General features: G+C 43.3%; 1 protein-coding gene and 2 long non-coding RNA genes across 5 annotated transcripts in view; 1 reads left to right on the forward strand and 2 right to left on the reverse strand.

The window, feature by feature from the left end:
* LNX2 (ligand of numb-protein X 2) overlaps nt 1-12,887 on the forward strand; it is a 75,535-nt gene extending 62,648 nt beyond the window's left edge. For both annotated transcript variants that reach the window (XM_083736682.1, XM_083736683.1), the window contains 7 exons: nt 1,239-1,438; nt 2,390-2,758; nt 5,369-5,512; nt 6,712-6,889; nt 8,146-8,377; nt 10,099-10,257; nt 10,848-12,887. In XM_083736682.1, the coding sequence (XP_083592808.1) occupies nt 1,239-1,438; nt 2,390-2,758; nt 5,369-5,512; nt 6,712-6,889; nt 8,146-8,377; nt 10,099-10,257; nt 10,848-10,983 (1,418 nt within the window). In that variant the 3' untranslated portion in view covers nt 10,984-12,887. The remainder of the gene's footprint in view (nt 1-1,238; nt 1,439-2,389; nt 2,759-5,368; nt 5,513-6,711; nt 6,890-8,145; nt 8,378-10,098; nt 10,258-10,847) is intronic.
* LOC310843965 overlaps nt 1-27,025 on the reverse strand; it is a 350,168-nt gene that overhangs the window by 304,771 nt on the left and 18,372 nt on the right. The window lies entirely within an intron of this gene.
* On the reverse strand, nt 1,355-14,912 carry LOC310843894. Of its 2 annotated transcripts, XR_014563753.1 has the most exons (4): nt 13,465-14,912; nt 4,636-4,757; nt 2,510-2,676; nt 1,355-1,493 (listed from the first exon to the last, which is right to left on the reverse strand). It is a non-coding gene; the product is annotated as an uncharacterized lncRNA (long non-coding RNA). The 2 variants fall into 2 exon arrangements; XR_014563752.1 differs by lacking the exon at nt 4,636-4,757.

Below are 27,025 nucleotides of genomic sequence, written 5' to 3' on the forward strand. Positions count from 1 at the left end.
ATAGAGGGCCACAGGTTTCCCACCCCTGGTTTAAAGCCATTTGAGCTAGCGATGCAGCTGACATTAGGCAGTTTTTCATTTGGTTTTTTAAAATGTATTTATTCATGGCATTTTTCTACTGCCCCTTCCTCGATGTGGTTTAGAAAAGTTATGAATCAATAAAATAATGCATAGATATACATATTAAAAACAATACCTATCCGTATTAAAACAATGTCTATACAGTCAATGTAAAGCTATTAGAAACCAGCACAAAACCAGCATAAAATCAATATAAAACCAACCAGAAAGCAGCGTAAGAGAAAAACAATTAGGGCCACAGAGGTAAAAAAATACATTTAAAATACAACTAAAAAGGCTCCCCATCATCCATTGAAGGGTATTGGTGATTGCTGCTTCCGAATAATGAAACCCTAGTGTGAAAATATGAAATCTCTCTTTTAATGCAGTTATGGGAAGGATAGTTTGTAATTCCTTCCCTCTTAATGTGCTTCCTCTGAAGCACTGTGTTTTCTGCAGATATCATCAAACATCTTGTTAAAATTAGATTCCCCATTATCAACTCTCAGCTATCGGATGTTTTTCTATCAAAAAAAAGAGGAAACTGAATAATACCAGCATTCACCTGCAGTTACCCTATGGTAATGTTTCAGTCTGAGGTTTTAGAGAGGAAGCGAAGTCTTATCAGAGAGGAAAGGAGTTCTTCCGCTTCCCCTTCCTAGAGTGGCGTGCAATCTGGTCAGCCACTCATGAGCATCCCATGTTCGTTACAGTTGGCTTCCTGTATTTGTGCCTCAGGGCCTTTCCGAATTAATCCTTCCGCAACTAGGATGGCACCAGTTACCGCAGCTGAACAGCCAGCCTCCAAGGCAATTTCACTCATCTTACTAAAATCCTGAGGGCCACATTTGCCCCCGGCTTGAAGCTCTCCACTCCTGTGCTGTGCTGATCACACCCATGTCTAGAGGCCCATCATAGTGCAGTAAAGCTCCTGGTTTTGTTGTGTGCCTGCGATTTAAAAAGTAGGAGGGCTGATAAGAATGTGGCAGGTCACAATCCTGTACATGAATCTCATGGGCAGGGCTTATCCTGCCAGGTGTAAGTTGTGCAAGTTTGGTTTCAGCTGATCTGCATTACGATATGTCAGGTATCCTGTTGTTTGTCGCCCAGGAGTTTACTCTGTTGAGGGACAAAAATGTATTGAGGCATCCATATTGTTCTCTTTTCCAATCGGGCAGCAACCCATCAGCCGCCGAGTTTGCCGGAAGGTGAGATCACCACCATAGAAATCCATCGGTCCAATCCTTATATCGAGCTGGGAATTAGCATAGTGGGTGGCAATGAAACACCTTTGATCAACATTGTTATTCAAGAGGTTTATCGAGATGGGATCATTGCCAGAGATGGAAGACTCCTTGCCGGAGATCAAATACTGCAAGTACGTATCTAATTATATATTCTTCTCAACTTGCGTGTGTCTGGACTGTGCTGTTCTATATCAAATGGTGGGTGGGGAAGAGAGAGAGAGAAAGAGAGAGAGTGTTATCATTTCCTGGCAGTCAATTGGAATTGTCTATTATGGACAAATGTTAGCATGGCAGTCTCTGGTTGGGAAACATTATTCAGGCAATGTGAGTTTGCCCTTTCAGCATTGATACTGGTGATTTATGCAGCTCTTGGGGGTTTCTCATCCTATAACTCTTTTCCATTCTGGTGCATCTTTCTAAATGTGGCAGTCAGACTGGATGTCTTCTTGTCCTTTTGTAAAAAGATGTGCTTATGTTTCCTTTAGCTTTCCATGCCCCAAGAGGTTATTTTTTGATAAGATGTTAACATAATTTAACGAGCACAGCAGTATGTATTACCAGTGCTATTTTTCTAGAAAAAGAGGTGCCGGAATTCACCATGAACGCCTCCTTTGTTCTCTTATAATGGCAATGGTGCCCACCTGAGAGGTACCGGAACTGAGTTTTGGCTGAAAAAAAGCTCTGTGTATTACTATTGATCATTTCTACTTGCCAAGATCTTCTAGTTTAAAAATGTCTCCTCCCCAGAACAAAACACACACACACACACACACACACACACACACACACACACACACACACTGATCTTAAAAACTGAAAAAAAATAGGTTAGGCTCAAATCAGGGTATGTGAAAATTGTAACTTGGGAGCATCCAAACCCTATCAAGTAAGAGCGTGTGTGTGTGTGTGTGTGTGTGTGTGTGTGTGTGTGTGTGTGTGTGTTTTGTTCTGGGGAGGAGACATTTTCAAACTAGAAGATCTTGGCAAGTAGGAATAGTTGGCTGGTACCCTAAACGGTGCACTCCACACTCCAACATTTTGTTGCATGTCCCACTGGCATGGTCCTAACTCTTTTCTTTCAGGTCAATAACTTTGATATCAGCAACGTGTCCCACAACCATGCCAGGGCCATCCTTTCCCAGCCTTGCACGGCGCTGCACCTGACCGTGCTCCGAGAGAGACGCTTTGGGAGTCGAACTCACAACCACAGTGACAGCCCCCCGCAGCGAGAGGATAGTTTCCACGTGACCCTGCACAAGCGCGACACCAATGAACAACTTGGCATCAAGCTGGTGCGCAGAACGGATGAGCCTGGGGTTTTCATCCTTGACCTTTTGGAAGGCGGCTTGGCTGCTCAGGACGGCCGGCTCTGTAGCAACGACAAAGTCTTGGCTATCAATGGGCACGACCTGAAGCATGGCACCCCAGAACTGGCTGCTCAGATTATCCAGGTAAGTTTCGGCTGAATCTTGTAGGGTGAGAAAGCAGTCACAACGCTCTGCTAGTTACCAAGGATGCTGATGTTGCAAATTTTAAGTGAAACCTAGCGAGATAAGAGTATAAGCCAGAATGAAGAACCTGTGGCATGTTGGACTCCAACTCTCATCATTCCTGACTGTTGGCCATGCTGGCTGGGACTGATGGAAGTTGGAGTCCAACAACATCTGGAAGTCCACAGGTTTTCCATCCCTGGATTGGAAAAATGTCATATCTTATTCTCATACCTCTAAACCAGACATGTCCAACGCATCGATGGATTCTGGTCAGTCATGACCAAGGCCTCGTCGTCTCCACCCACCGCCCTCTCCCATAGCCACTGGGCACCCTCAATGCGCGCTCGGCTGTGGCTGGAGCAACTCCTCAGGCGGCATGGCCAGTTGCGGTTCTTCTTAGCTAGGCTTGCTCACCACGCCGCACCAAGTGCTCTGGCTGGTGCTAGTGCCGCTTCTGCCTCACAGCCACCTCCCACATCCTGCTCCGGCCACTGGCTTTGCCCGGCGCCCAGCCAGCTGGCTGGCCCTGGAAAGGCTCAAAGCATCTGCCTCCGCCACCTACAATCCGCAGCCCCAGGCCAGGGAGGTGAAGATGAGGCACATGGGCTCTACACAAGCTGCAGAGCTGTGGCGGGAGCTACGGGAAGGGCAAGAGAGAGACAATGATGCCCCTCCTCCTTCTCTCCCCTCCCGCCACTTCCCGTAGAAAGAAGTTCCCGTAGTTCTGCATGGATGCTGAACTTTCCCCACCAGCTCTTCATCTGGTAAAGGGGGAATTGGACATTTTGGGGCGTGTTGGCTTCCCGCATGTGCCAAGGGCCCTAGGAGGGGGCTGCTGTGGGGGTAATAATTTGTTATTATTTTTATTATCATCATAATTTATTATTTATACCCCGCCCATCTGGCTGGGTATCCCCAGTCAAATATAATATGTTTAAGTTGAAGAACGACAATGGGAGAGTGTGGTAGATCACTGCCAGTTTTTGATACTCAATAGCAGGTCGCAGCCTGCTGGAAATTGGACATGACTTTGCTAAACCAACTTGTTAGCATGGAGTCTCCTTGGACTCTTACTTGTGCAATGAAGGCTGTTTTCCATATTAAAATGATATGGTTGGTTTCCCTAACACAAGGAGTTGTTTTTGTTTCACTAAAGGGAGGAAAGCATGGGTTTGCTCACACACTCTTAGACTGTGTATAGAAATCAGCTTTTAATGCTACATGAACCAGTGCGTTGACTGAGTGTCATGTATCTGAATAACAGGAAACGTTCTCAACTGGCAAGACTTCTGCCAGGGACGCTGGAGAGCTGCTGGCAGTGAGATTAGATACTGCCAGTCCAGCTGAACTAATGATCTGACTTGGTGCAAAGCAGGTTTTTAGGTCTCTTTTAAAACCAACGTATACTGAGGTACCCTGTCCAGTTCTTTTGATCAACATTTACAGCTCAGGGAGTTGTACGATCCCCAGCTAGGCTGGAGCCTTTTGATGATACTCTGCATCCACAGAGCTTGAACTGGAATGACTGAGCCCTGTAAATGGGAACCCCCACCTAAAATGCAAAATGGGAGGTCACCCTGGGGACCCCTGTGTTACTGCACTGGCATTTGAGACACCCTCTTGCTTTGTGAATGGGTACATGGGAAGAGACTGGGATCAGGAAGGAGAAGAGGGGAGCAAGTAGTTAAAAGGGGAATTTTAAAAATACTTGTTTCGAAGGAGATACCAACCTTTCAAAAAAGAAAGAAAGATAATACTTCAAGCAAACTACTAGGCAATCCATATTCATCCATCCCAGCTCATCTCCTCGATCACTGTGTCTCTCACACACGCACCATCTCTGTATCCACAGGAAAGCAACCTTTAACAGGACATCTTGTGGCGTACTAGAGAAACAGCATTGTTTTCCTGCTTTTAGGGAAACTGCTATGGCATCCTGGAGCATAACATCACAGACCTGCAACTGTAATAAATCACCGTTCCAGAATACTGAAAATTGTTCAGGAATGGGTTTCTGTGCAAAATGGCTGTTGAGTGCAATGACAGATTTATAGGCATGAACTGAGTTTAAACCTCTTCGGTTGCATCATCATACTTTGATTGGGCAGAACGTTACCTGCATATCTGCCACCTCAGCCAGCCAGTTGGCAAGCTCTTTTGTCTTTGCCTCTTTTTTAAATGAAACAAAACAGCCCACCAGAAGTTCCTAGTTTAAAATTCTAATTTTTTAAAAAATGTTATTAACTAGTTCACTTTTATGCATGTCATATTTTCGGACATAGTCACATTTATTTAGGTGAACAAACAGGGCCCTCCAAAAGGGTTGTGTGCATAGGGCCTAGTTCAGTTCTGGTACTCAGAAGAGATTCCTGGGCGCAGAATTCTTCCATTCTATACTTTGTGCAGTTGGTGGCTAGTTGGTTTGTGAGAAAAAGCAGAAATCTCCCCCACTATTGCCCTGCGTCATGCATTACCCATTTTATTTTAGGGCTGTCTGGCTGTGGTGCTGGTAATAATGCTGATTTCTTCCCAACTGCCCTTCCTGTTCCTTTGTTTTGTTCCCCACAGGCCAGCGGCGAGAGGGTGAGCCTAGTCATTTCCAGGCCTGCCAAGTCACAGATCGTGAGCATTCTCAGAGATGGAGGGATTCACCCCATCAGCCAGCACCAGTCTCATGCGCTGTATCACAGTAACAGGCCCAGCCCACACAAGGTAAGCTGGAGGGCGGTGGGTAGTGTGGCTCTTCCTATGAGTGGTTGAATGGCACCTATCCATATCAGTGTCAGAGGCAGTATTTTGTTTATTTGTTAAATTTATATACTGCCTTGGAATTCCAGTTGCTGGGGTGAGTGCTGTTGTGCTCATATCCCACTTGCTGTCAGGTGGCAGAGGAACCAACCCCCACGGCAGCTTGCCTGGAATGGATAAGACAAGGAAAAGTCCTTACCAACTTCATTTTATTCAGTATTTGCAGAGAGAGGCTTGAGAATGCAGCCTCTTAGAATAATGGCATCCCAAGTAAATCTCCACCCCCTTTTCTTCCACTTCCTCATGCCTCAACAGCACACACACACCCTTACGGTTGCCGCTTAGGGCCATCTGTCTCTGAGCCCTTTGCTCTCCTACTTTTAAGGCCCGCCAAGTTCTGGGAGATGGAGGGTCTGGAATGCTTTCTAGTGACAACATGTCAGCCAGCTGCTGCTCTGGCTCTGCCTGCTCCTCCTCTCCCATTATTTCCCAACTTTCCTCCTCATCTTCCTCTGAGCTGTGACCTCCCTCAAACCCCCGTTGTAATTTTGAACGGTCTTCCTCTTCTCTGGAAGGGTCAGACTGGTGAGGCGGTCTCCGCCGTTCCTCCTCTGCCCAGTCCCTGACACTTGCAGGCATCCTGTTGGCCACTGTATGAACAGGATGCTGGAATAGATGGACCTCTGACCTGATCCAACAGGTGGCTCTTGCCTCCCTATGTTCTTCTTATGTTCTCATGTTCTTCTTATGTTCTCCTGTGGTCCTTTGTTCTATGAAAAATTGGTACTCATTGCAGATCAGAGCAGAGTATAGTGAGCAACACCTGAGCATATAATTTCAACAGCTGGCACTAGTTGTGAGTCTTTGATGCTGAACACTTCCACACCTCCAAAAGATAACTGTCCTAAATAGCGCCCCCCCCCCAAGAGTGGAGTGATGCTTGGCTATTGTGCAACCACCCAGCATGGTATCTAGAGGCAGACGACAGGGTACAGCAACATTTTGCATTTCCCGGGAAGTTTATGGAGGTGCTCCAGATCTCAGCTCTTCTTCTGTTTTTTTGCTGGGGCAGGGTGGGTGGAATAAATACCACACCTTTATAAAAGGCTAAATATGGATTTCAGATTCAACCTGCCTAACGGACGGCATTTGCCTTTTTGCAGGACCTTTCCCAATGCGTTACTTGCCAAGAGAAGCATATCACGGTGAAGAAAGAGCCCCACGAGTCCCTTGGCATGACTGTAGCGGGAGGCCGAGGAAGCAAGAGTGGGGAGTTGCCAATATTTGTCACGAGCGTGCAACCTCAAGGCTGCTTGGCAAGAGATGGCAGGATCAAAAGAGGTGGGACTAGAATGGGCTCCTCAGGCAGCGTGTTGCACTGTTCCCAATTAGCCAAAGTACAAAGCTCTCCACAACCCCCATTGAAATGAATGGGGGGTGCCATTTCTCTTGCAAACCTCCCATTGGTTTCATTGGGAAGTTCACAGTTTCTGTGCAAAGATCTTATGGGGTAACAACTGTTCCTGTAATCATTACAACTAACATCCATTGTATAGGCAAGTTACAATAGAAGAGTCCAAGCTAGATATCACATTGAATATGTGTTCCAGTATCTGAAGAATATTCCTTCCTGGCTAGCCCCATCATCCTTTCTGAGCATCAGTTTTAATGCTTGAGGTATATAAATGATTTTTGGGAAGCACTTTCCTCATCTAGCCCTTTTTATCCCCCCCCCCCTTCCAAATGAGTTCTGCATGCCTCTAAAGCAGAGACACACATTTTTTACTGTTTATATGGGGGAGAGCAGAAGGAAGAACTTTGGGGCTTCTCCCACCCCACCCTGAAAGCACACTTTGAAGGGCTTGATTATGCAATGTGCATAATTTTCACTCCTTTTTCTGGATCTGTTAGGGTAAAGAGCAAGAAGAGCAAGAAGTTGTTCATGACTTAAGAGATGCATCCTCTGTGCATCGCAGAGCCAGCAACACTGCAACATAACCATAAACGCCGTGCATCTTGTGTCACTGTTGTAAAAATCTATTGGCAGCTGACAAGCAGCCTAGCAGGTTGGACCTGCATCGCACAGGACCTACTAGCCTCACTAGGATTGGATTAGAAACAAGCCAAGATGTTTCCCCTTTCCAAAACGCAGAGAACTCTGCTTATTTCCAAGCCAACCCAATTAGGCCTTTGAGAGCCTCTTCCCCCTTCAATCTTGCACTGCATCCCTTCCACCTCGCTTACCTGGCTGCTATTGATGCTTCAGCAGTGGCTGCAAGTGGGAGGCAGGAAAGGAGGGAGGTCTTCCCCATCAAACCATCTGGTGCCTGGTGTGCAACATTCTGGCCTGCAAACATGCCCCCGAGATGTGTCGTTTTCCCAAAGACTGCTGACTTTGCAGTCCAGAAGTGGACGTCACTATGCCAGATGCTTCTCTTCCAACCTGGGTTTGAACCACCTTGCGTACCATCACAGGTGCGTGTGCCTGTAGGGTCCAGGTGCGAGTGAGGAGCAGAAAACAACAAGCTATGCATTTTTACAGGAAAGCCACAGGTTTCTGGACCAACTAATGGCTTCTATTTTCTTTTTTCCACCAGGCGATGTTCTGATGAATATTAACGGCATTGATCTGACCAACCTAAGCCACAGCGAGGCAGTGGCCATGCTGAAAGCCAGTGCTGCCTCTTCTGTCGTTGCCCTCAAAGCTTTGGAGGTCCAGATCGCTGAAGAACAGCCCCAGGCCAATGATGAGCAGCCCAGCACCATCAGTGAGAACGAATACGATGCAAGTTGGTCCCCATCATGGGTTATGTGGCTGGGGCTTCCCAGGTACTGCTAGACAATCAGACAACCATACTTTGACTTGTGGTCTTCTGCATTTCTGGCATTCTTGTTTGGCCAGGCCTCTGGAGTAGCCTTTAGGCCACCTGATTAATATTTCTTAGTTAAAAAATCAGTGTACCACCTATTTGCAAATGCAGATCTCGTCTATGTCTTGGTCTGGCTTTGCATCTAGTGTGCCATATTGGAGAATGCAGAGTAGCACTGCACAGGAGAAGCAGACCTTTCTTCTGTGACTGTTGGAAAGGGAGGCCCACAGCATCCAGCTGCAGTGTCCTCACCCTAACAGAGGAAATGCATCCCCAAAACGAGCAAAAGAGAGAACACTGATTAGCATAACATTTGCATATTATAATTTATGGGCGATATTCAAAAATTATACTCGGAGCAGACCTTTTGAAATTAATGGACCTAACTTACTTGGGTTCATTAATTTCTGTGGGTGTACTCTGAATAAAACTGAGCTGACTACCACCCTTTGAGAGGGATTCACCTAACATGCCCCATCAATGGAAACCCGTTGCTTGTGCAATGGGGCTTTCCCCCTCTACTCTCTTCCCATGCCCCCTGAAATTGGCAGTAGGGGTTTGGAAGAGCCCCCAGAACAGCACAGGATAGGAGGGGGAGGGGATTGTTCCCTCCGGCAAGCAGCAATGATTGCGCAAATGGAACATTAATCTACCTGTTATGTGTAGATTAGAATAGATTACTAGGGTAGATTACTGCAACACATTATACATGGGGCTGCCTCTGAAGATAGTTCAGAAACTTCTGCTGGTGCAGAATTCAGTGGCCAAGTTGCTCACCAGGGTAGGACAGTTTTGAGTATATAATGCCAATCCTGCCTCGACTTTACTGGCTGCCAATTCGTTTCCAGGCCTAATTCAAAGTGCTGGTTTTTGACCTATAAAGCCTCAAGCAGCTCAGGACCCCAACACCTCAAGAACTGCCTCTTCATGTATGAACTGACCCAGACCCTGGGATGATGTTGAAGCCCTTCTGTGTGTGCCTCCTCCATGGGAAGCCTGAAGGGCGTCAAGTTGAGAATGGGGCCTTTTCTGCAGTGGCTCCCTGCTTGTGAAATGCTCTCCCCAGGGAGGCTCACTTGGCCCCTTTGTTAAATATCTTTAGACACCAGGCAAAACAATTCCTCTTCACCTAGGCCTTTTGCTAATTAAACAATTTATGACCTTTTAAACTATGCGTGGAGGGGGGGTATAATTGTTGTTTGTTACTATGTTATGTGTTTTTGCATTTTTATATTGTAAATTGCCCTGTGGTCCTCACTGTGGGAATATGGTTGGTTTACCTATAGGGAAAATGGGCGCACGGGTAGAAATGTACTACAGCATGACCTTTTGACAGGGCAGGCTGTGTTAAGCATGATCAGCGCGTGGACACCCCATGCTGGCCTGTGATTGGTCTACACAGCCTGCCCTGATAGTGGTGTGATTTTCCTTATATGGCATTGTCTTTTACTGTTGAGTTGATACAATGTTCTGTGAAATAATAAAATGCTAGGCCGCAGCAGTTTGAGCATGCTCAGGGCCTGATCAGTTCTGTTCAGCTCAGTTCAGCTCAGTTGTTGCTGGCTAGGCCTATTCAATATATCATTGGTGTGAGGCTGATTTATTTCTTATGGCGAGCAGGCCCTCGTCACCTCACATGAAGGGTGGTATAGAAATTTTATAATAATATTATTTTCGCAGCTGCCTGCATAGTTGCCATGATGTGGTGCTACGGAGGAGCAATTTAGCAAGCTGGGGCTTTAGCATTGTCGGCGGCTATGAGGAAAATCACACAAATCAGCCTTTCTTCATAAAAACAATTGTCCTGGGAACACCAGCGTATTTTGATGGAAGACTCAAGTAAGCTGTTCTGGTTCTTTCTTTTTATGTGTATCTGAAACAAGGAAGGACAATAGCTAGAGCTTGTATGTGATTCTGCAAATTCTTTGTGACATTCTGTGGAATGTTTAGATTGTGTGCTCTAAACGTATTCCCATGTAAATTTATAATGTGTTCGTACTGAGCTTATTTGCATGACCATTCTTTTTTCCGTACACAACATAGTCACCTTTCAAAATTGATAGTTTTTTAAAAAATGAAAATGTTTATCCACCAAGGTTAGGGCATTTAGGGTTGATTTCAAGTAAACTAGCTGGAAATAACAAACTTGTGAGTGAAGGTAAGCCAGGAACCTTGTCTTAATAAACCATAGCGTGCAGACGTTGTGTACTAGCACACAGCACCCAATCGCTTTTTAGAACTGTTGTTTTCTCTTACGCAAATGTATGGAGATTTAAGCTATAGAATTAATCCGTCACAGTGAATTCCTGTGTGTGCCTGTTCAGTAGTACATCCCAGTGTTGTGGATGATCCCAGGGTTAGGCTACCGCAACTTGTGTCATGTTACTAGCCCTCACTGGCTTCTCTCCCTCTCTATCTCTGTCTTTTAGATGCGGCGATATGATTGTTGCGGTCAATGGACTTTCAACCGTGGGCATGAGCCACTCAGCACTGGTTCCTATGCTGAAGGAACAGAGGAACAAAGTAACATTGACAGTTATCTGCTGGCCAGGAAGTCTTGTATAGACTAGCAAAAAAAAAAAAAAAAAAAAAAGGAAAACTAAAGGAAAACAAACACCACTTTGATTCAAGCAGCTTAATTTTTCTAGATGGCTGGTTCAAATTCTTCAAGCTGTGTTTTCTCCTCCCCCCCCCCCTTTTCTACTACTTATGCAGCTGGTAATAAGCTGGGCCAAAAACTGCTACATTCATACCTTGCGGGGGAGCTAGGGATGGGAAAGGAAGACTCTCAACCTCACTGTGTGTCTCTTTCCATCTCGAAACCACCATTTCTGCCATGTTTGTTGTGTTTTTGCTTTGCTTTGTTTTTCCACAAGTTGTCCCATCCAAGCATCCACGTGCACAACACACTTTAGGGCAGGCATAGGCAAACTCGACCCTCCAGATGTTTTGGGACTACAACTCCCATCATCCCTAGCTAACAGGACCAGTGGTCAGGGATGATGGGAGTTGTAGTCCCAAAACAGCTGGAGGGCCGAGTTTGCCTATGCCTGCTTTAGGGCCATGGTGGGGTTGCTTGCAGAGGACAGCTTTCCCCAGCGACCCTGGTGTTTATATTGCATGTCCGAGGCCAGCTTCGCTGACCCTGCTGCTGCTAAGTGTTGACCCAAGAGTACAAGCAGGATCCTGGCAGGATCCAATCTGCAAGCAGGATCTGAGGGCTTGAACTAGGCAGGGAGAAATGTGCAAGCATTGTCACACAGGACTCTCAACGATAGCCCTCAACTCCTATAAAATATATCCGATTTTGCTTCCTTCCCCATGTTGTGGACACCATCACTTGGGAAAGAAGCTTTTAAGAAGCACCCTTTCCTGTGGTTAACGTGTGCTCTTGAGCATTCAACCAGAGAACGGTCGTACAAATTGAATCCTATGTTTTGCAATCCCTATGTCTCTATCAGAAGGGGGCAATTCCTTGTGTTATGGCGAGCAGCAGCTGGCACAGTGGGTAGGGGGCATGGAGCCGCCCTGCTGGCCGTGGTGCCGCTGCTGCTTACCTAGACAAGGTGGAGGCAAGCTTGGGACTGTGCAACCACACTGGTGGAAGCACCGCATTGGTTACACTGGCTCAGCCCTTCCCCATCCCAGTAGGCAACTCAGCTGTTGGGAGGTTGGTGTCATGCTGGCCACAGCTAATCACGGCTCCAGCAAACAAGCTGCAGGCAAGTGTACAGGGGAAGGGGTCATAGCTCGGTGGCAGAGCAGATGCCTTGCACACAAACAAACCCAGGTTCAAAGCCTTGCATCTCCCGATAATTTCCATCAGGAAATTTAGGGTGGTATTCAAAGTTGCACTGAGCAGTTCATTCTGTCAGCACAAGCGTTTCTGCTTGCCAGACAGAACGATCTCCCTTTTCTTCCCTCTGCGGGCTCTCCCGGCTATTCTCCTGACCGTCCCAAGTAGATTCTGGGAGGAGGGAAATCCTGTTGCGCCAGCGGGACTCATTGCACTGCCTTCCGCTAGCACAGCACCATGTCACCTGCCACCACCATGAGATGCAGCGCTGCCATGAAAATCCAAGATGGGGGGCAGACGCAGACCATGAGGTTGTCCCACAAAATCATTTGGGCCTGGAAACTCCACATCGCCATTGTAGTGTATGAACCTGTCCCTAGTTCCATGCAATCAGCAGGCCCATGTTTCACTGTCAAGCACGGCAGCCGGAGTTTGCCACCCAAGTTAGTATCGACCCCAAGGCTGCGGCTGCTATTTGATTTAAGTCATGAACACATCAGTGCGCCACCAGTCAGTGAGATCTGCACTGTGTCCCGAGTTGTTTCTGCATCAAATGTGTAACCGTGCACACATTCTCCATGCATCGTCTGCGCTGTGCTACGGACAAGGTTGTGAACCCGCTGTGATAAACCAAAATCCTGTAATCTGAATAAATTATGAAAACTTGCAAGTATATGTCTGTGCTTTGCATAATTTATTCTGCCTTGCTAGTCATATGGTGAGATGGGGAGCCATGCAACAGAACGAAGCTCCAGCTCAATGCCACTAGAAGTTCTCCCCAGAATTCCAGGATTCACTCAACACCAATTCAAATTAATATCTTCAGTCATAAGGCTTAGAAACTTGCTTGTTTTTCCTCTTTAAATGAAAGGTGAGATTCCTATGATGCTACACAATGCCCCTTCTCACTCCTGCGCAACGCTGTTGCAGGATGCTCAGAATTGACACAGGCCTGGTTGTGATTACATTGGGTGGTTTTCAATATTCAGCATTAGATTGCAGATAAGTGCTGGTGCAACCACTATAAACGTGGCTGTTCTGGGTTAAGATCAGTGTCTGCACCAGGTCACCCCATTCATGATGTGAGTGGTAGACGGTATCTTCCAACCTCCCCACTGTATTGGACGTATAGGTGTTATTAGGGTAGGTAAGTGGCTTCCTGGCAAACCGGTATCTTTTTGTAATTCGTAATACAAGTTAAACATAAAACAAAGGGGCAGACGCTTACAAACATTTTCATACTCACCTACCATATTCTTCCATAATCTTCTAAAAGTGTGTCTTTTTGTAAGAAGCCATTTTCATCCCATAGTTTTATTTGCAGGTCATCCGTTCTCATAAAGTAGGACAAAAGCCTGGATTTTTTAAAAAAAGAAAATAATAATAATAATGAAGTGCAATAATTAGATTATTTCTTAGCAAACTATTTAGTATATGAAAAGGTTTGTACCCTACAATGAAAGCTTAACGTTGATGTGATTACTAAGAATGCTGGCAATTATTTTAAAAAAGGGGGGAGGTGACCTTTGATCTGTTAGTGTCTACTAATAATTACTGTTCCAAAGTGAATGTTTTGCTATGTAAGAATTTTGATGAAACGCTTTTTTCTAAAAACCATTTTTACAGTTTATACTGCAGCTGTCTTTAGCTCTCTTGAGTGGATTGTATACAAAATCAGAGACATGGTTTAAGCAAAGGGGGGAAGCTGTTGCTAAGTGTTCTACATTACTACAATTTCAGGAAGTCCAAAGGAGAGATTTTTTTCTATCTTGCTTTCCCCCCCAAGCTGAGAGAAGGAACTGCATCCCCCAACCCCTTGCTCTGTCATCTGCTGACAATAGCCCAAATGCCTTCACGTGAACTGCTGGAAAACAATCTGTCGTCTTTTTGCGGAATGATTTTATCGGCGAATCGCCTGTCATTGAGCCGATGACAGCTACCTTAATTTCTACCTAGAGTTGACTCACGTTTACATTTCTAAACCAAACTGCTAACTTCTCGCATGTTCCAGTCAGTCTGTGTGACTTGGACACAAAGGAGACCCTTTTGTAAGGTGCTCCTATGTTTGCTCCCGACTGGATCTAGATTTTTGCTTGGGCCAGGGGTTTTGCCTGCTTTAAAAATGCAACCAAGGTCCAAAAACGGTCAGCCGATTTCATCAATTATCTCTGTATTATATGAAGCTTGTATTAATGATCGGGGAATGTATTTCAATCCCATTACATCTATCCATTGTGAGGCATGAGATCCCTCCCACTCCCCCCCCCCCTCGCTCCTCTCCCAATTTAGAAGATATGTAATGCAGGATATTACAGCATGTCATTTCCACCCCGCCACCCCCTGAAAGTACCTTTGTTCATAATAAAGCTACAGACCTTTGATTTGTTTAAAAAAAGAAAAGCCCACTTCTCTGTATAATAGGAAATTATTTCGCTTTCATACTGTAGATTCATGTAGTATAATACTGTGTTAAGATTACGCATTTGTGAATGTATTTAGCCCAGATGCATACAAAGGTAGACCTCCTCCATAGGGCAGGATCCACGGTTCCTTTGGCTTGAAAAAGGTGCACTCACTCTCTGGAATGCTTTCTCCGAACAACCAATTCCCACGCTTTATGACAGGGTGGGGGGAAATGTGGCCCTTCAGGACTCATTATCAGGCTCTCATGGGGACACAGGTGGCCCTGTGGTCTAAACCAGTGTTTCCCAACCTTGTGCCTCCACCTGTTTTTGGACTACAATTCCCACCATCCCTTGCCACTGGTCTTGCTAGTCAGGGATGATGGGAGTTGTAGTTCAAAAACAGCTGGAGGCACAAGGTTGGGAAACACTGGTCTAAACCACTGAGCCTCTTGGGCTTGCCAATCAGAAGGTTAGCAGTTCAAATCCCCGTGACGGAGTGAGCTCCCATTGCTCTGTCCCAGCTCCTGCCAAACTTGCAGTTCGAAAGCACACCAGTGAAAGTAGATAAATAGGTACCGCTGCAACAGGAAGGTAAACGTTTCCGTGCACTCTGGTTTTCGCCACGGTGTCCCTTTGCACCAGAAGCAGTTTAGTCATCCTGGCCACATGACCTGGAAAGCTATCTGTGGATAAACGGTGGCTCCCTCGGCCTGAAAGCAAAATGAACACTGCAACCCCATCGTCGCCTTTGACTGGACTTAACCGTCCAGGGATCTTTTACCTTTACCTTATCAGGTTCTCATGTAACACACCCTTCCCAGCCACACCCATTACTGGCTCAGCGTTGCACCGTTCTTGGGTGTTTTTAGCCTGCTGGAATATGTCCTTGAATTCTGATGATGCCTCATGTTTGTTTGCCTGCCTGGATGGAGAACAAGCAGGTGTGCACAGAAACGTTGCTGTGCAAAGGTAAAATTTGCATTCATTCTCAGGCTCACCTTTGCCTCTGGCCCTGCCCGCCACTGGCATGTGGTCCCCAGAAGATTGAGTAGAAAGGAATGCTACTCTTGGGTGGAAAACATTTCCCCACTCTACTTGATCGGAAGCTGCTTCTGAATTTCCCCTCAATTTCAAAAGCAGTTTGCCATGATGGAGCACAGACGGGTGCGGGCTCTTGTTGCAAGGTCAGCATTAGCAAAGCTTCTTGTGGATCCATCCAATTTCAGTTTAATGGTCCTCTACATCCTGTGTAGGGCTGTAGCACAGCGGCAAAGCATTGGCTTTGCCTGGGAAAAGTTTGAAGCTCACTCTCCCAAAGCTCCAGGTAAGGCTGAGAATACCCCTGCCTAACACCCTGGAGAACTGAGGCTAGTCCTTTGCAGAGCTACATAAACCAATAGCCTGATCTCAGTATAACACAGCTTTCTATGTAAGTGATTTGGGGGCACCTTAAATGCATGGTGCACCTCAGGATCCCTTATCCACAGTAAATATCTGGCTTGGCAGCAGGCGAGTGAGAGGGCACATCATGGAATGACAAGACACCACCGTTGCACTGCTATTATGGGCAGGTATGGAGGCACCACGGTTTGAGAACAGGGAAAAGCCCTCTTTTTTAATATATATATATATATTCATTAATAACACTCCAATATGGGTCACATTATTACAATGTCAAATCATACCAAATCATAATACAAGTTATAAAGCCAATTAAACATTCCAAATTAAACAAATTTGGTGACTTCCCATGTTCTGATCGTCTGGAGATACGGTAATTATTTCTAGGTCCTGCGCATAGTCTCATATATAATCCAAATACAGCAATTCCGATCTTGATCCTTTCTTCTATTTTTGCAGCCACTGGTGTAATGACTTTCACTCATATTCCAAAAAATGCATAGCCGTTAACTAGGGTGAATGAGTGTCATCCCATCATCTTCCCAAAAGCTTGTGGGTGTGGTGAAGTAACCTTTGAGGTTTAATGCAACACTTTGCAAATAAAAGTGTATTACATTTCACTGCAGGCTACGATAAAGCCTAACAGGTGGGGAAGCATTCCTGCCCCACCTGATACATTCTGTGTGAAACGGGGGCATCACACTGAATTCAATATTATTTCTTCTTCTTCTTCCGCCCATTTGACTGGGTTGCCCCAGTAAAATGTCCTCTTATACAGACAAAACCAAAGTGTTCCTTCCTCTGAATGCTTGATCTAGTAATTGCAAGCAATGCAGCTAGACTTCCCGTTCAGGGGAGCTACTGCTATTGTTCATGCTCTTTGGTAATGAGAACTAGTTTGGAGTGGGTTCTCCCTCCCTTGCCCTGTTGATACACAGACAAATTTCCTTCCTTTATAGTGTTGTAGTCTATATGATTGGGTTTGTTCTGCTGTGCCTTCCGTCTTAAATGATGAGATTCAACAGTGTCATATATAAACTGAAGGATTAGAGATTTTTAAAAAACCCATTCTCCCTTAACAAAAATATTATATTTCTTTATATTAATTTAATTATTTATATTAATAAATAAAAAAATTAAAAATTTGCACCCCTTAGCCACTTCTTTGTCCATTGCTCCACTTGTATACAGTTAAACCAAGTTATTTTACTTCCTGTTAGAGCTTCTCTTATTCTTTGCTTCTCATTTTCTCCACTCATTCCTTTATTTTAAGTATTTTCTTCTCTTTCACTTCTTTTTCAATGTCCTTCTTAAAATTTACTGGGAAATCTTCTATCATCACCACCGGGGTTAGTGGGGAATTTACTGGTATCAATTTTCCTTTATATTTTGCCCGTATCTCAATGATGTTTCTTAATAAGGGATTTTCAATATTCTGCTACCATTTCCTATTCTGTTTGACAGAAAATATATTCACTAATTTCTCGCTCATTTTCTGTGTACCACTCTTTAACCATGCTAACTCTCCTTGTTGTGTTATCCCATCTATAATATATCTTATTTGCTATATAATATAACTTTATGTTGTGGAGACCTAGTCCACATATTTTCTGGGATTTCTGGGATTTTTTTTCTTTGATTCTGGGTTTCTGATCCCCATTACAAAATTTATTAATAATACTTTGCCAACCCTTTATCTCTGTCTCCAATATCTAAGTTTCTTGTTATATTTATTCCCAGGTACTTTATTACATTTCTTAATTTTATATCTATTTTTTCCTTCAAAAGTTTTCATTTTTCATCTTCATCGTAATTAAATCTCATAATCTCTGATTTGCACCTATTATTTTGCAACCCTGCTATTTCTCCAAAAAAATTCAAATGTGGTTCTATTACCTGCATATTTTCCAACGGATTGTTGATTGTTTGCAAGATGTCATCTGCAAATAAGCTTATTTTCTCTTTTCCTTTATTGCTTATTCCTTTCATATTTCCATCTTCTCTAATTACATTGGCCAGAGTTTCAATGACCAATACAAATAAAATTGGGGAAAGGGACACCCTTGTCTTCTATCTCAGGCTAGTGTTATTTGTTCTGTTACACCATTGTTCAATATGAAATATGCCGTGTTCCTCAAGTATAATTGATCTAGTAATCCTTTAGATCATTCTCCAAATCCTAAACTTTCTCTAATTATTTTTAACACCGGCCATTCTACACTGTCAAAAGCCTTAAAGATATCCAATGCTACTATACCAGCTTTCAATTTATTTTTTCTTATTATATCTATTTTATTCAACACTCTTGCTATTAAACTAGACATCTGTATTCCTGATACAAAGCCACATTGGTTTTTATTTATATATTTACACATGAAATTATTTGTCCTTTTGCCATTATTGCAGTCAATATTTTAGCATCTTGATTTATTAGGGAAATCGGTCTATACAATCCTGGGTCCTGGGTACTTGGTTTTGGAATTAAGATAATCATTGATTGTTCCATGATGTGGGGTCATCTCAACCTCTATTACTGAATTATATAATACTTTTAATTTAAGAACCAATATTTTTTAAAATACCTTATAATATTCTGTTCCCAATCCATCTGCTCCTGGGGCTTCCCCCCCTTTTCAGTTTCCCTATAACTTGCTCTATATCTTTTTCTGAAATTGGTTGTTCCATAACCTCTTTATCCTTCCTTTCTAGCTTTATCTTCCAGTGTCTCTCAATATATTCTTTCATCTTCCCCACAGAATTGTTACCTGGTGGATATAACTCTTGGTAAAACTCCTGAAATACTCTCATCATTCTCAGCTCCCATTGCTCAATTTTCACATTATGTTGTTTTATCTTTTCATCATTGTTTTGCACTCTTTCTTGGATTTGGTCCATCTTTGCTTCTACTTTATCTACTTTATCTTACCTTGATCTCTGAAATTGCTTTGTCTATTTGAGTGGTAATGTCTGTCACTATCTGGTTTCTGAGAATCTCGTTGCCTTTCTGCATCATTTCTTTTATTTTATCCAAGATATCTGCTTGTTCTTGATGCCTTTTTTCTTTAGATTTTGCCCCCAACTCGTCCTTACTCCCCCTCAGAGTTCCATTTTTCCTGTTTTTCTTACTTCCATCTCCACTTTGTTTCTCTTCTCTACTTGCCATAATTGCTTCTGTTGATTGGGCTCTGGTTAATCACTGGACACTTCGATATGATGGGTGCTCCCCCCCCCCCAATTTATTTTGGATTGCTTTACCTCATGGGAATTGTCTATTGGCATCTAGCCAACTCAACTGCTTCACAGAGTTGCTATTTACTGTGCCTTAAAGTCACAATAATTTCCTTATAGTTTAATGCGAATGTCTCGGCCTGGATTTTACCCGCTTCTGTTATCTTTGTAGTATTTATTGTAGTTTTCCCTTTCAAGTTCTTTTGCTTCAATTAAATCTAGTCTCCAAGACATGATCAGGCTTCAGGCCTGGAGACCAGAAGTAAGAGCAATTAGTTATATTCAATTGTTTACTCCAAGATTTCCAAATATTTTGCTGTCCTGAGTATTGATCCTTTCTTTTTTTTCCTTCTACTATTTAAATGTAAGATGTCCAATCATTTCTAATTGTCCATTTTTTGTCTTCACAAGCTCTTTGCTTTAGATTCTTTTCCAGCCGATAAGTTTGGCGGCGGGCCCAGGCCTGGCATCTAGCCCAGAAATTAAGCAGTAGTGTTTATTATTTCACTACTCCAAATTACATTCCTGCTTGAAAAGTTCTTAAGGACTGAACTGTACTCTTTGCTTCGTGATACTTGTTCCCCATTCTCCCTTGTTATTGGTGCCTGGTTTTGGCTTTTGCATTGTCTCTGTTCTGGGGAAAGACTATGTTGTTACGTTACCTGGTGAATCAGGCCACAAAACGGTTAGGCGAGTCTCAGTTGTTTTAAAGTGCTCATCATGCCCTGTGCAATCTCGTATGTTTCCTGCTATCATTATCCACCATTTCCATCTAGAGCACTTTTATTGTACAAATTGGTCCATTTAGCCACAGAAAAACCCAATGAGGCAAAGAATTGGTTCTTGCAGTGCACTCCCTGGTTTTGTCTTGACCAGTTAAGAAGTAAACTCGATGTATGGGAAATCATGATGAGAATGCTGAACGGCACTATCCTGCAGCCTGGCTCCTGTGAGCAGGATATACTCCTAAATTAGAGAGCTCCGCTCATGGAGACTGATCCTCAGAGATCTGTGAGTACTCTTCCATGACCTCACATGGCGACAGCACTCTCTGTTCTCGCAGATTTCTTGCTCTTGTTTTTAACCCAACTGCATGTCAAAGGGCCAAACAATATATGGTGCAAGGGATCAGCAATCCTATCTCCCGATCTCATCTTGTGACCTTAAAAACAACTGCATCAGCTGTGTGATGTGGATCAGGACTGGGGACGTGTGCAGAATCATATAGTTGGAAGAGACCCTGAGGATCATCTAGTCCAACCCCCTGCAATGCAGGAATATGCAGCTGTCCCATATGGGGATCGAACTTGCAACCTTGGCATTATCAGCTGCATGGTCTAACCAACTGAGCTATCCAGGTGGTTTGGTCCTTTCCCAAATCCATCCTCAAAGCCATGCCACTAACCACCATTACACAGAGGAGGTTGTATTAGACCTATGTTTTCCCCTAAACAACTAATAGTAACCTGATGATCTCATCAGACTGCATCAGAAGGCAACCCAATTCATTCCAGTAGGATTTACTCCCAAATAACCCCGCTTACGACTTTGGCCTTAGCCTCTCTGCCACTCCAACCACCAACTCATACAGCAGCAGCTGCCACAAGCCCAGTTCAAGTATAAAATTCAATATTGCTTCTCCCGGGAGAACATCCAGTCTAGATTCTAATTTATTTCCACTAGAAAATACAATGGCATAAGAACACCCATGTATCAGCTGCTCAAGCCACGGGATTCTGTGAAAATAAGGTACACCGAGTAACGGGTTCCCTAAGCAACCATAGGCAGTTTTAGCTAAAAATAAAGCACTTCAATGCCTTGGTGCAAAAGCAACGAAGGAAAACTTGGAGGCTACACTTGCCTGGGTGCAATCTCTCTCCACCGGAAGGAATGCAGAGAGAGAGTGCATTCTTGTAAAATGTAGCCAGGAAGAAACAGAGCATTCATTCTCTTTTGGATCCAACCAAATGTCCACTTTGTCCAGCATCCTTTTTTGCCCATTTTTGTGCCCTTCTTCTGCCTCTTCTCATGCCATGTGTGCTTGTTCCTTCTTGTGTGTCTGCAATGCATGTATTAGTTTAATCATGGCTAGAATTATTTAGTTAACTCTCTCACTGGGAGCTAGTGCAGTGTAGTGGTAAGAGCAGTAGTCTTGTAATCTGGGGAACCGGGTCCGCGTCTCCGCTCCTCCACATGCAGCTGCTGAGTGACCTTGGGCCAGTCACACTTCTTTGAAGTCTGTCAGCCCCACTCACCTCACAGAGTGTTTGTTGTGGGGGAGGAAGGGAAAGGAGATTGTTGGCCGCTTTGAGACTCCTTCAGGTAGTGATAAAGCGGGATATCAAATCCAAACTCCTCTTCTTCAGACCAAAGAAATTGTATACTTTGTTTCTGCTGAGCGACTCCCCATTGCTGTAGTAAATGTGCAGATTTTCCTGAGCTTTTCCCCACTGCGGTATCATGCATATTCTGATTCTGTGTGTCACCAATAAACATTTTGCTTTATAACTTATGTAAGTTCCTGGACAAATTGGCTGAGATGCAGGATTGTCGCTGTTCAATACGAGATTCTTAGGATGTGTGTTAGTGAAAAAGGTGTTTACCAAGGGGGCTCACCAAAAGCCTGAAAGTACCATCAGCTGCAGCCAGCATGGCCACTGCTCGGGGATGATGGGAGTTGTAGCCCCAAACATTGGGGGAGGGTTGCTTTGGACCTACCCCAAATTGGAGTCATAGGGTTTAGGATTAGAGTAAATCTCCACTTGTCTTAACAGCAAGTGCCATTCCCAGATTAAGCACCGCATGCCAATGCCCAAACTCCAAAGTTCTGCCTGTTTTACCATTCAAAGTATTTGAGCAGCGTCAAGAGCATGGAGAAGGAACAACAACCTTCACTCGTCTTGCCCTCTCCTCCTGGTCTGTGGTCTGTCCCAGAGGGAGAGGGCAAGAGAATGAATAGTGGGATAACCACAGGAAGAAGGGGAGAGCTGTAGGCCAGTGTGATGTACTAGACCATTTGTTGGAATAAGGTAGGCATAGACAATGTGTTGCTCTCCAGAGACTGTCAGACTCCAACTCCCAACAACATCTTGAGGGCACCACATGGCTTCCCTTGGACTAAAGAAACCTGGGTTCAGTGCTCCCTGGGTAAGTCGCTATCTTGCAGTCTAGCCCATCCCGTAAGGTTGCTGTGAAAATAAAATAGGCTAACTGTGGATAATTGGATTGTATGTTTGTAAATCACCTTGTGACTCATGTGAAATGCAATCCATAAATGTATAATAATATAATAACCCCCTTTGCTTATTTGAGCTGCTCAGATGAAGGCAGAGGCTTACAAATGTGATCAATTATCCTGGTACTTCCAAAGAAATGCATTTAGGATTGAGATGCAAATATTTGTTTGTCTAACCACCTTTTTCAAACTGTGTTTAGATGGGGCTCAGCATCAGATACCTGTCTGGTTTGCAACACTGGAGATTTAGATCATACCAAGCACAGCTCTTTTCATTTGTATTTTACAGAGGCTTTCATAATTACATACCTTATGATGATGCTAAATGTAATTCTGATCATGCCCTTCGAAAAATGCCTTGGATTAAAAGCTTTTACGGTCTCTTTAGGCCATGGGCCTGCAATTACAGAAAATGAACTGCATTTTAGCTTTCCATTGAAATTAATAACAGCACTTCTCCAATTGACTCAGTGAGTAGTTAATGGAATAAACTGCATATTTCACTACAATGTGGTTTTAAAGCCATTTGAGATATATTCTGTGCTTCAAATGGGATAATAATTCATACAGTACAAACTCTTATTTGGGATTCTACAAAATCTATCCCAGATAAGTCCAGAATTTAAGATGTTATTAATGGTTTGACAATCATTACCTGCTTGAGTCTAATCTTCCTTACCTTGCATACTTGGGAACATCTCCCTTCATGCATGCTGAGGTTCAAAGAGACAGCCTAATAAGAGTGCGCCTAATGGCATTTAGGATCTTGCACCTAAGATTTCTGCATTTTAGCATGTTTCTTAACATAGTGTCATATATACAAAGTCCAGTGGATTGCCGTTCTCTTGGTCACACGAGATATCCCCAATAGTGCCTCCACTTCTCCCATAGGGGATGCACATGTTTGTGCCAGCTATGACTGAATATGATGCGTGCAACCTGTACTGGCCATAAAAGTTAAGGGCAAATATATTTCCACGTTGGCTTCAAAGCCTGGTGACTAACTTCTTTAAAGTGCTCAACACAAACACACACAGCCTCCACTCGAACACCATCATGAGCTGTTTGCATTTATATGTAAACAAGTAGCACATTAAAGCTGCAATCCTACGGGACTTACCTCCAAGTAAACATAAACAATTGCAATTGACAAATTGCAATCTTAGACACACTTAAGGGTATGGGTACATACCATTATACGTTTAAAGCACCCACCTAACAAAAAGAAATAAAATTCTGATAATTGCTTATGATGATTTTATGGTGGGAAATGTGTACTTGGGGGTGGGATGCTGAATATAGTCACTTTTGGTTGTTATCATTGGATTGTTTTAATATTTATTTGTTTAAGTAGCCCTGATACCTTTTGGCATAAGGCAATGCATAACGTTATAATAATACTATTCTTTTTTTTTTATAAAAAAGCCCACATAACTTCTATCAGGACTGATTTTCAAAAAGAACAAAACAGAATGGCTGTAGATTTTGTAGGATTCTTTTTCTCCGCCCCCCCAGTGTGTGTGTGTGGGGGGGTGTTGTAAAGGTATGGTGGTGTGTACCACATCCTTAAGAGTGTTTAGGATTGCAATCCTATTTATGTTTACTTAGAGGTAGGTCCCAAAGGATTGCAGCTTTAACGTGCTGATTTTTGGCAAATAAATTGCAAACAACTCTGCTCATTATAGTGTGCAAGTAGAGGCTCTGTGTGTACTGAGGCGCCACTTGAGCACTTTTTAGAAGTTAGTCACCAGATTTTGAAGCAAACATGGAAATATATCTCCCCCCCACAATGAGTTTTGAATTTTGTCCCCAGTCAAACTTTACAGATGTATGCTGCTGAAGCTGGGGGACTGGATTTCCTAATGGAAATGCTGACAGACCTTTACTTATAGCGCTATAGAGAGTGCCCCTGTAATTATTCAATTGCCTAATTCCATTTATCTTCCATGAACCATTATGGGCTGCTGACACGCTGCAGCTTCCTTAGCAGAATACACAGCCGAGTCTAATGGACTGCAGGGAAAGTCAGTTAAATGGAATAAGGTTTGTGCCTTACTCTCAAAGGCTATTATTTTATAAATGAAGGCAGGTGGATGCATTTACGTTATTAGGATAAATATTTATGAACTGTTATCACTGATACCCTGCATTACAAAAACATTATCTTCCATATTAAAAAAATAAAATACAAAGAACAATCCATGCCCGAGTATGTTTTGATTAGGATATTGATTATGGTGCTCCTTACACAAAGCCACAAAATAGCATGATCTTAGAAATGAATGCTTGCTGTGATTTTTCCCTCCCCCCCCCCCTTATGCAAGCAAGGAAGGTGCTGTTGAGAAACAAAGACTGAAAGCTAGCATATTGTGACACCATTTTAAAAGCAAACCCTCAAACTAATAACTTTCCATTTCTATCTTCAAGCATGTGTGAAAATATTTAATTAACCAAATGTGATCAGCATACTTTGCTACTATGCGTGGGTCTACAGAAGAAAACTAATATCTGTTACCTTGTTGAAAAAGAACATCAAGTCACTGTTTTTCGCATGGCATTAATCTTATACCTCGGTTTAAGAACGGTCCTGTTTACGAACAATTCAATTTAAGAACTCTGCAAAACTGGAAGTAGTGTCCCAGTTTGAGAACTTTACTTTGGTCTAAGAACAGAATCCGAACAGTGGAAGGGCACCAGTGGTTGGAGGCCTCATTAAGGAAACTGTGCCTCAGTTTAAGAACGGTTTCGGTTTAAGAACGGACTTCCGGAACGGATTAAGTTCGCAAACCGAGGTACCACTGTAAAAGAAATTTTTCTTATACTTGGAAACAGAAACTGAATGCGTAACATTTGAGAAATTGAGTTTGTTAACAGAACATATAGCTATGCATATTGAATGTATCATTCAAGACTCCAGACCTGAAGAAGTTAGTCATGCTTGAGGGCCTTGACTACCTTTTTTTTTTTTTTTAGGTATATACCTAAAATGATTTTGTGTATTTTGTAAGTCTTGTTGCTTATTTAATTGCTGTGGAGGGGTTGTTCTTATTTTTGTGTTCTGTACGCTGCCTGAGCATCTGCACTGATAAAGGGCAAATTATTAATATATCTCAAATGAATGAAATAAGATTGGCTGCAGCTCCCTGGTGATGGATCATTTGTATGATATGTGAAAGGGCCTTACGTCCCAGTGAAAATCAACTTAATTGCCACGAACCTGTTCCATTCAATTTAATGGGACGTAAAATGCAACTACCTTTCTCTAAGTCAGGTCCAAGGTGGGAGAACTTCTCAACAAAATCTAGAGTTGCAATAGGGGTGGGGAGAGAGTGTCCCTCCTTTTGCTGTTGTCTTGCTGCTGCCTGTTCTGAAGTGGCAGCCCCAGCATTTGAGCCGGCAATGTTCCCACAGCTCCCTTTCTAAGATTATTACCATACTTTTCTGTGTATAACACGCCCCCATGTATAAAACGCCCCCTATTTGCGGGGACTCAAATTTAAGAAAATGGCCCAAAGTTGTTTGGGGTGAGGATTGCCAGAGGTTGTTCATGTTTTTTGGGGAGGAATGCAGTAAATCACTAACCCGACGGTTACAACCGCTCGCACCACTCGCTAAAAACCGCTCGCATCTGCTACAAGCGCCAGTCCAATAAATAATAGCAGCAGGAAATTGCAAGCTAAATTGCCGCAGCGACAGCCAATCCAAAACAGCCCTTGACGCAGCAATCAATCACACTCCTATTTACCGTATAAGACGCCCGCCAGTTTTTAAACATTATTTTACAGTAAAAAAACACCTCGTCTTATACACGGAAAAGTATGGTATATATCATTATGAAGCACTAATCCAATGACAGTTCTGAAGGCAGCCCCTGGCAGCCCTCATTAACCCACAGAATTCTGTTTCCACTGCTACAAGATGGTTTAGCTCTCCCAAATATCACCACCCCCAAAATACCACTGAAAAATGGTCGACAAAAAGACAAGGAAGGTTTCAAGTTGGTCCAAAATGCCTTTGTAAATGTGAACACTTCATTTTTCTCAGTGAAAGTTAATCTCAGCATGCTTAGAAATAACACTTCGTTTCCTAGAAGCCTTGATCCTTTATCACTAATGTGTGTAATAGGCTATTATCTTTCAGGGAATAAAAATAAACTTTCCACATGTCCAGAGGCATTCTCTTATTATATCACATTGTCTTGAGACTGACAACTGAATTTGGTGTAAACTTAGGTAGGTAGCCGTGTTGGTCTGAAGCAGTCAAAATAAATAAAATAAAATAAATAAATAAATTATGCAGTAGAACCTTAGAGACCAACTAAGTTTGTTCTGGTTATAAGCTTTTGTGTGCTTGCATACTTCTTCAGATACACCAGTGTACACTGCAACTTGCTCATGCTGTATTTATCTTAGTGAGACTTCATAAAGCAAAATATTATACCTCATCTCAACAGCAGTACAAAACCCAGGCACAACGTCATGGGAAGTGAAAGAGGCAGGAATTGAAGGCAACCACAATCGAAAAGTAAACACATTTACAAAT

This window comes from Podarcis gaigeae (assembly GCF_964106915.1).
Source record: "Podarcis gaigeae genome assembly, chromosome: 4".
Classification (NCBI taxonomy): domain Eukaryota; kingdom Metazoa; phylum Chordata; class Lepidosauria; order Squamata; family Lacertidae; genus Podarcis; species Podarcis gaigeae.